Here is a 10586-nt window from a genome sequence, read left to right on the forward strand (position 1 = left end):
AGGGGCTGGCGGTGCTGCCCCGACCTGCCGCACCCCATCGTGTTCCGCGGCGCCGTGTTCGCCGACGAGGCGCGCTTCGACCGCTGCCTCGCTCTGTGGCGACACGCGCTGCTACTGAGGCAGCATAACTCGGTTAGTACATGGAGGGGCTGGCGGTGCTGCCCCGACCTGCCGCACCCCATCGTGTTCCGCGGCGCCGTGTTCGCCGACGAGGCGCGCTTCGACCGCTGCCTCGCTCTGTGGCGACACGCGCTGCTACTGAGGCAGCATAACTCGGTTAGTACATGGAGGGGCTGGCGATACACGTTGGACCATGATATTGGACAGATGAAATACCATCCTTAGATACATTTCGATACTCCCTCTACAGTTTTTCAACAAAAAAATAAAAATATGAATGTATTTTGTTACAGGTCTCCGTGGTAAAGGACTTGCTAAGATTTGCTCAGGTTTTCTCACAGATGATCCATATTGGAATTGAATTACCATTAGATAAGGTGAGTCATACTATGTAATTTATGTTTTACAAAATCTTTATGCCCTTTTACTAAAGCTTTTTCCCGAAATTCTATTCTATTTAGGTCAATATGGAGAAAACCGACATATAGAATTTAGGGTTGAGAAGACCGACCGTTATAGGGTGAGAAACTCCCGTATTTGTATACGTACTCCACTCAGACAGAAAAGAAGAGGTTCGCTCTTTCTTCTCTACCGACCTTCTGTAAGTGGAGTGTATACAAACGCAAGAGTTAGAAGCTACGAAAGAGCTCACAGACGGTCTTACCTGATAGATGGTCTTCTCCACATTAACCTTACAAATATCTGTTGTGTTGGTCGTTGGGTTAAAAGTCTTCGAAAAAGCCCCATATCTTAACTTTAACTCTTAAATTTACAATTGAATTTTCTTCATTGTCCCAATATGGCTTTAGTGCGTTTAAGGGTTAAAAGGTATGTTTTCTACTTATTGTATCCTTTGAGACAGTACTAATACCATAATTTCTTGGCAAGGTGTGCTACGTCCTAGAAGCGTGCGCGGAAGAACTAAGGCGGGGCACCAAAAGGCTTGAGACACACCAACCGAACCACGATCCGGAATCCTTGATAGTGAGTCCTCTGTTTAATACGCTGTGTCACGTTTCCATACCATTTGTGTGTGTCGGTACTGTGAAAGAGAAGACAAATCAGTTATTTGTATGATTATTCTGGGTAAAATGATGCCATACACATTTCTGGTTCTGTGATGGCCTTTTCGCTACATACGGTTTACTAATTCAGCCTATATACGTCCCACTGCTGGGCACAGGCCTCCTCTCAAGCGCGAGAGGGCTTGGGCTATAGTCCCCACGCTAGCCCAATGCGGATTGGGGACTTCACATACACCTTTGAATTTCTTCGCAGAACATACGGTTTATTCCGGGTTATCAAAAAAGTGGCTCCTTTGGCTTCGCAATAAACTACACGTATATTTTATAAAGCGCGCAATAGTATATTTTATCATTCATGATAGTTAGAAAGTTACAGTATAAAATGAACCTTAATACTTCAGTATTAAGGTTAATTTTATACTGTAACTTGTCGGTCAAACGTAACGTTTTCGACCGGCTTTCCATAACATTTAAAGGATTTGTTTGCTCTTTTATGGTCATGTATGTAAATAGAATAGTTTATATAAATGTTGTACAGTCCTTTAGAATAGAATTTGTCTTTTATCTAGTGGGCGTCTTATTACGTTGCATGATAACTACTATTCTATTGAAAATAACTACTTACGCGTAATGCAAGTGTAAAACTAGAACGGCACTTGCACGTTGTAAGTTTATATTAAATGAATAATCTTTAAGGGCCTCATGCACCATCTACTAACCCGGGGTTAACCCGTTAAACCGTTAACTCAGTGTCAAATTGTACTGGTAACCATGGTAACTCCAGGTTTAACCGGTCAACCCCGGATTAGTGGGGTGGTGCAAGTGGTGTTAACAAAGATATCCGTAACAACTTCAGGGGCCTACAATAATTTATAATAAAATCCATTTTTTATTAGTACATAGTCAATTTATTTTGCAGTATTATTTCTTTAATATAGCGCCAGTAGAATTATAATCTTATACCAATATTGACCCCACATTACAACCCCGTATCTGAAATGTAATTGCACGCATGCATAATACTCCACCGCATGTACTAACGCCCGTGTGGTACAGACGGCCGCACGTGTATTTAAGAACTTGTGTCGCGCGCACGTGTTGCAGGAGGAGTATGAGAGCAACGTGCGGACCGCACTGTACCTGGTCGCCGTCGCTGCTAGACTGTTAGAAAATGATGATAATAATGAGGTAAGTTGTTGTTGGAAACCGGACTAATCCCAATAAGGCCTAGTTTACCCTCTGGGTTGGAAGGTCAGATGGCAGTCGCTTTCGTAAAACTGGTGCCTACGTCAAATCATGGGATTAGTTGTCAAGCGGACCCCAGGCTCCCATGAGCCGTGGCAGAATGCCGGGATAACGCGAGGAAGAAGAAGAAGAATGAGGTAAGTTGTTATTTATATGTTATAAAATTCAAGGTTTTGCCTACGATGGGTCTTGTATTAACTTTCTAGACTGTAATTTGTTTGTTTATTCATTAAATTAAAAAAAAACTTGATCTCCTAAACAACCATGCGGTCAATCACGGGCGCCTAATTTCTTTGGACACATTATTGATGAATCGCTTCTACATTTTAATGACATTTCTGGTGGTTTGTTTCACAAAGCACTAGTTTCTTCTATACTTTGTTATGTAGTATTTGCTATTTTTTTATAACCCATTAATATGAATGTATTTCGCTAGGAAACCACAAGCGCAGTAAGAAGAGCAATCTTCAGGCTACGCGACGCGAGGCTACGGTCCGGACAGACCCTCCTACACCTGGCCGCGGACAGGCGGACGCCGGTCGACGACTTCCATACCAGCGATGTGTGCCAGTAAGTAATGTTATAGTCGAACCCCACTAGTGTAATGAGAGCAATCGTCAGGCTACGCGACGCGAGGCTACGGTCCGGACAGACCCTGTTACACCTGGCCGCGGACAGGCGGACGCCGGTCGACGACTTCCATACCAGCGATGTGTGCCAGTAAGTAATGTTATAGTCGAACCCCACTAGTGTAATGAGAGCAATCTACAGGCTACGCGACGCGAGGCTACGGTCCGGACAGACCCTCCTACATCTGGCTGCGGACAGGCGGACGCCGGTCGACGACTTCCATACCAGCGATGTGTGCCAGTAAGTCATGTTATAGTCGAACCCCACTAGTGTAATGAGAGCAATCGTCAGGCTACGCGACGCGAGGCTACGGTCCGGACAGACCCTGTTACACCTGGCCGCGGACAGGCGGATGCTTTTCACTTCGATTGCGAGGAAAATATACAGAGATATTCGATATTTTACCGTATTCATTCGACACCGAAGAAAATCATACATTTCTTTTGTTCTGGCTTTCCGAACATTTATTATAACAATTTGAAGCGAACTATTGTTTTCTAAAGTCGTGTATTCTGCAGGTTCCCTTGTCCGCGAACAACTCGGTTGTTGCTGGATTGCGGAGTAGAAATGGACGCGGCGGATGATGCGCGACGCACTGCGCTGCATGTAGCGCTCATCTCCTACCAGCTCATACCAGGTAGGTGCCTATCAAAATATTGTGAAATTAACAGGGTGGAAAGGCACGACGATCCTTCCCGGAAGTATTAGGTCGTTTAAGTGATACAGAGCAGATTGGTAATGGTAGGTAAGAATCGTTAATTGAGTAAAAAATAAAAATACCAAATTTTCTACTTTTTAACTGTGGTGATAACCCTATAGCATGTGCACATGACGGCTAGATTAAGGATCTCCGTCGGGAAAGCCGAGACTTTACGCTTTTTTCCGATCGTTGACAGAATCGCAATGATGTATGAATGACGCATAAATGACAAATAAATCAAGTGAATGCAAAAATATTACAAACAATTTTATTACTTTCTTAGATAATTACTTTTTGCCAATATTTAACACTATCTTCTCTTCACATACGGTGTTCAAATGTACCTCTGTGTACGCCACAGCCCGCACTCGAGCCCGCGCACTAGACGTGCGCGCCGGGTGAAAAAAATCGGGCGGCGGCGCGCCACGAAAAAATCCACGGCGGCGGCGTAACGCCGGCGGCGTGGAATCTTCAACTTTTCAATATACGTATAATGAGAAACCAAGATTAACTCTTAAGTCAACACTGGAAAAATCTCAAAAAAACCTTGTTACATCGTTTTTTTGGTTTATTGCAGAAATATCATGAGAAAAACATATCTCAGTATGTTGGACGTTGCTAGGATCGGTGTAAATAATAAGTTTTAGGCAAAAATTACATTTTTGGTACAAGCTTTTATCGCCGACTGTACTTTTTTTTCCACAGGCAACTAATACTCATGGAGACAATTCTAAAAACCCCAAACACAATTAGGTTTCGTTGTTTTATCACTGAGTTCCTATGGCCACCTCCGGTCTCCATCATCAGATCAGGTCGATGACACCATATATTGCATTGTCACCCCACTTACGTATGTATGCAAAATTTCAGCTCAATCGGAAACCGGGAAGTGGATAAAATTTAACTTGCAAGATTTGATTACACACAGACAGACAGACAACGGTCAGGTGAAAGTAAATAAAAGCTTGTAAAAAGATACGCCGCGTAATGAAAAGACGTCCAGTATTTTGGACATTGCCGAGTATAGACTACCTACTTCATGTGCATAATGCATAAGGTTTTTTTTAGTCCAATTCATGTTTTTTGAAATAAATATAGAATAATTGCATTTTTTAATTAGAAATACACATACCGATAATGTCAACTTATGTAAGGAATTGAATTAAAACCTATTACATAATTTTATATTTTTGGAATAACTTTATAGCTCGTAGGTGGTAAAGTTTTATCAGTCATTGACGTCATTTATTTATCATTAAATCAAACAGCGGGTTATCCTAGGAAGCAGTAACATCTAAGCAATGGTTTTTACAATATTGCATGCACTTTTATCAAAATTTTCCTAACAAGTTTCTCAAATGAAATCGGGTCTGTCTCTTGATGAAAACAAATCCACACACAAACAGGAAACAAACACACACGCACACGCGCGCGCGCACACACACACACGCACACACACACACACATACACACACACACACACCACATCCACAGGGAAAAATCCATAAAAACATTTTTTTTATCTATTTGGTTCATTACATAATACGGCAAGTAATGACTTTTTAAAATGTTTTGTTAAACACCTAACATCCCTCTATTTAACCCTTCGGGTGGCAGCACCTTCGGTTGAACGGCAGGAGAAATGGCGCGGCCATTTTTTTTAATATGCCTTTGCGTGGCAGAGGCCTCGAGAAGGTTCGGTCATAACAAGCCCGTAATTGGCAGAGACCGTCTCGCGGCATCTGTGCGACGCAACATTTCGCGCCTAAAATAAAACCGTTAAAACTATGCCTTGCTTGCTCACTCTTGCAAGATGCATTCGTCAATAAACAAGGACAGTATTCCCTAACGGTCGAATTCCCGCGTAAAACAAAGTCACGCGCCAAATTCGCGATAATCACCCGTTGAGGCCCCGCCACTTGACGTATATTTTTCCAAAATGGCTGCGCCACTCAACCGGCTTGTTATGTCTGTCCTTCTCGCGGCCTCCGCCACTTACCGTAGAGACCTCGAGGAGGACAATGCCACTCGAAGGGTTAATTTATTTACCACAAAAACTACCAGAAAATTTAATAATTTTACTCTTCGCATACTTGGCAACGTCTAACATATTGGACTTAGCAAAAGTGCAGTGTTGTCGATTACAACGGGCAAAATACTGGACATTACACTTTTTACACTTGTTTTACCCATAAACAAAAAAAATTTTTATGTAAATCATATTGCCACGTAACAAACAGACCAGTTAGTAACCTATTACACGTTTTATTTTAACTCTGCTTAATACTGCCATATACAAAAAATAATGAAATATGGGTAAAATGTCAGTCTGTCGGATGCTTCCTTGCAAGTTCTGCGTTCTGTAGGACTTTCACAAAAAGATTATGTTCACACTGGTTCCCAATATTTTCTTATACACTCATACTTAAAAATAACATATCATTCAAGTAGTATTAGTAGAGTAGTTTCCTGGTTACACTACCAGGAAACTACGCTACCAGAGGAAAGTAACGCTATGCTTTAATATTTGGTGCAGAATTTTTTCTTGGGATATCCATTATAGTGGACGTTATCGATTTAAGGGTTAAAATAAATCAAGCAATAAATTTGAAAAAACGGAGCAGTCGGAACCCTAAAGCTAGGCACGTCGCACGCGGTTTATGTCCATTGATTTTAAATTTGTACTCTTGCGGGCTTTGTCTCGGCGCGAATTTTAAAGTACCGGCGGCGGCGGCGGCGCGCTGACTCCTTATGGCGGCGGCGCGCCGCGGCGGCGCGCACGTCTACCGCGCACATTACCCATGCGATACTGTATGCTCTTCGTCATTTTTCCTCCGCAGATTGTCAAAATTAGCAATTAGCGTTTGTCTCATTTCGTCCGCAGTTTCACATTCCGTTTGAGACATCATATCTTTTGCACAACCCCATAAATTTAAATAACCACGAGCATCTAACAACGGCATATAAACGGCATTTTTATTTGAAGAATATGACATTACATAAGTAAAGTTCAATGACAATTTAATTTCAAACATCAGACGTCTTGTCTATTTCCTACCACGCAAGAAGGTTTGTTAGTTAGGTATTTAAGAAGTATGTATTCTTGATTTATTCTTAGTATTTCATTTTTGCAAGTTCATTTGGTGCATCAAACTAACCTACTTGTAATTTTTTATTATTTTAGATAGTTTCCAATTATTCGAAAATAATTTTATGAAACGTGTTAAGAACTCAAACCTTTTTATCAGTCAAGGAAACCAGAGATATAAGACGATTGCGTACTTTTGAGTGGTTGTCACTGTCACAATTTGAACTGTCGTTGTAAATAATAACAATGTTGTGGTTAGTATTATTAATATTAAGGAATAACATAACTACTCCATTCAAGTATTGAACAAGTGGAACCACTAAGAAAGCGAAAATCCTGCAACGATTCTTATCGTGTTGTAAGCAGACCTAAGAATGGTTAGATGGCAACACATTAGCATAATTTCCTGTCGTGAATAATTGCCTGATTGTTTACAAGTAAGTTCATTGACCTGGCACCTGTTAGGGTTAGAACAAAGTAGTTTTTTGCATGGATGTTTAAAAGGCCATAATTTAGAAACGGTTGCCCATATTAACATAGTTTCTATGGAGAAAATATAGAGCTTAGGCTAAACAATCCCCCTTTTGCGGAAAGGATCGTCGTGCCTTTCCACCCTGTATATTTATCTATTTATTCAGAGCACCCATATTAATAAGTAGAGTTAGGCCATGACAAGTCTAACGATTTTGATAGCACACGCAGTGCAAGTGTTATTTATATGTCATACACATATATTTACAAAGCATAATCGTGTTAGAGATTATGCAAAATTTAACTCTATCACTTTGAAATAAAGTACAAAATCAGGTGGGAAATATATTCCCTCTGCCTTATAAAGGCTTGAAATAACACTTGCATTGCGTGTGCTATCAAAATCGTTACAGACTTATCTTGTTCTAACTCTACATTTTGTTTGAACAGACACGAGAGCACAGTGGGCAGCGTCGCTGCGCAGCGTGGTGTTCGAGTTGCTGGCGCGCGGCGCGCACGCGGACGCCGTCGACTGCGACGGCATCACACCGCTCGTCGCCGCCATCGGTGGTGAGTCTTACATAATGCAGGCGCTACAGTTTGAACAGACACGAGAGCACAGTGGGCAGCGTCGCTGCGCAGCGTGGTGTTCGAGTTTCTGGCGCGCGGCGCGCACGCGGACGCCGTTGACTGCGACGGCATCACACCGCTCGTCGCCGCCATCGGTGGTGAGTCTTACATAATGCAGGCGCTACAGTTTGAACAGACACGAGAGCACAGTGGGCAGCGTCGCTGCGCAGCGTGGTGTTCGAGTTGCTGGCGCGCGGCGCGCACGCGGACGCCGTTGACTGCGACGGCATCACACCGCTCGTCGCCGCCATCGGTGGTGAGTCTTACATAATGCAGGCGCTACAGTTTGAACAGACACGAGAGCACAGTGGGCAGCGTCGCTGCGCAGCGTGGTGTTCGAGTTGCTGGCGCGCGGCGCGCACGCGGACGCCGTTGACTGCGACGGCATCACACCGCTCGTCGCCGCCATCGGTGGTGAGTCTTACATAATGCAGGCGCTACAGTTTGAACAGACACGAGAGCACAGTGGGCAGCGTCGCTGCGCAGCGTGGTGTTCGAGTTGCTGGCGCGCGGCGCGCACGCGGACGCCGTTGACTGCGACGGCATCACACCGCTCGTCGCCGCCATCGGTGGTGAGTCTTACATAATGCAGGCGCTACAGTTTGAACAGACACGAGAGCACAGTGGGCAGCGTCGCTGCGCAGCGTGGTGTTCGAGTTGCTGGCGCGCGGCGCGCACGCGGACGCCGTTGACTGCGACGGCATCACACCGCTCGTCGCCGCCATCGGTGGTGAGTCTTACATAATGCAGGCGCTACAGTTTGAACAGACACGAGAGCACAGTGGGCAGCGTCGCTGCGCAGCGTGGTGTTCGAGTTGCTGGCGCGCGGCGCGCACGCGGACGCCGTTGACTGCGACGGCATCACACCGCTCGTCGCCGCCATCGGTGGTGAGTCTTACATAATGCAGGCGCTACAGTTTGAACAGACACGAGAGCACAGTGGGCAGCGTCGCTGCGCAGCGTGGTGTTCGAGTTGCTGGCGCGCGGCGCGCACGCGGACGCCGTTGACTGCGACGGCATCACACCGCTCGTCGCCGCCATCGGTGGTGAGTCTTACATAATGCAGGCGCTACAGTTTGAACAGACACGAGAGCACAGTGGGCAGCGTCGCTGCGCAGCGTGGTGTTCGAGTTGCTGGCGCGCGGCGCGCACGCGGACGCCGTTGACTGCGACGGCATCACACCGCTCGTCGCCGCCATCGGTGGTGAGTCTTACATAATGCAGGCGCTACAGTTTGAACAGACACGAGAGCACAGTGGGCAGCGTCGCTGCGCAGCGTGGTGTTCGAGTTGCTGGCGCGCGGCGCGCACGCGGACGCCGTCGACTGCGACGGCATCACACCGCTCGTCGCCGCCATCGGTGGTGAGTCTTACATAATTAAAGAGTTCGCAAAATTTTTGTGTATGGAAAGTTTCATAGTGGCGCGCCGCGGCGCGCCGGCTGACGTTGATCAGTCTGTCAAATGTGGTTGGTGCAACTGGCCCTATATCTTACACACGCACGAGTGTAATTCTCCCAACTTTTCGGTCCAAAAATTTTACTAAGTTGCTAATATTTTGATTTCATTTTGCTTTTGATCGTATCTATTATAAGACTAAAACGAATCATCTCTCCCCAGGTCCGGCCGAGACCGTGGTCCGCGCCGCGCTCTCCCCGCGCCTCTCCTGCCTCGCCGCCGCCACGCTCGCGCTGCACCAGCGCCGCTACCCCCCCTCGCAGACCCCCCGGGTCCTCCACTCCTTCCTAGAGATGCACGGCGTCAAACCAGCCAAGGAGTGTTGAGAACACCACCTGACACATCATTAGTGCTTGTCCCCTTTCTGGAGAACTTGAGGCATAGACTGGGAATCCTTTAGATCAGCGGTCGGCAACCTGCGGCCCGCGGGCCGCGTGCGACTCGTAAACCTGTCACTTGCGGCAGTTGCGGCCCGAGAGCCGCCTTGGCTATTTTGTATGTAATAGTGACAAACGACAATGTCTCATAAAGTCATAAATATTCACAAAGTACGGCCCGCGTCACCTCCGTTAACTACTATGTGGCCCTTGGCTGCTAAAAGGTTGCCGACCGCTGCTCTAGACGGAGTTTAGAGCAAATATTTCATGAAACCGATGCTGGCAAAAATACTGGGGTGCGGGGGACGAGGTGAGCGAGTCCCGTGCCGTGATTGGTCCGTTCAAAGACACGGACGTCACACAAAGATACTTGACTCGCAAATGGAGTAAACCTACCGTATATTCTGGCAGAGGGGGTAGCGCTACTATGCTCAGCCTGGACGATGTCTTGTCTATGGTTTGAGGATACGCTCGATCCAGTAGGACCGGGCATGTTATGTGCGATGACTCGTATAAGGGGGTCACGCATCCGAGCGGGTGTAGGGAGTAGGCCTCGATGTAGGTGCAATTAGTACCATCGCCCACACTGTTAACTGTACATCGGTGGCCATTATGCGACCGATGTACAGTTGTGTTGACGTTTGTACGAGACTATTGAAGGAATAGACGAACGCGTAATGTAGTGTCAAATACACAGATATTTTCATTGGTACTTACACATGGGTAGCAACAGTACAGTTAGTAAAACTATTAGCTTTCTAAACCCTGTACATATTTGTATGCAACCATGCACCCATTTTAAAAATTAGTCAGTTATTTAATTGTATACCTTATTTCACAAATC

At 45.6% G+C, this 10586-nt stretch overlaps 1 protein-coding gene across 1 annotated transcript in view; it reads left to right on the forward strand.

Annotated features, from left to right (window-relative positions):
• Window positions 1-9738, forward strand: part of LOC134671738 (protein fem-1 homolog B) — a 31021-nt gene extending 21283 nt beyond the window's left edge. The window contains exons 8-14 of the mRNA XM_063529562.1: window positions 414-497; window positions 1009-1104; window positions 2223-2333; window positions 2827-2960; window positions 3539-3657; window positions 7730-7849; window positions 9528-9738. Of these exons, the coding sequence (XP_063385632.1) occupies window positions 414-497; window positions 1009-1104; window positions 2223-2333; window positions 2827-2960; window positions 3539-3657; window positions 7730-7849; window positions 9528-9691 (828 nt within the window). The 3' untranslated portion in view covers window positions 9692-9738. The remainder of the gene's footprint in view (window positions 1-413; window positions 498-1008; window positions 1105-2222; window positions 2334-2826; window positions 2961-3538; window positions 3658-7729; window positions 7850-9527) is intronic.
• Window positions 9739-10586: the final 848 nt, after the last annotated feature.

Source organism: Cydia fagiglandana, chromosome 16 (genome assembly GCF_963556715.1).
Source record: "Cydia fagiglandana chromosome 16, ilCydFagi1.1, whole genome shotgun sequence".
In the NCBI taxonomy this organism is placed as follows: Eukaryota; Metazoa; Arthropoda; class Insecta; order Lepidoptera; family Tortricidae; genus Cydia; species Cydia fagiglandana.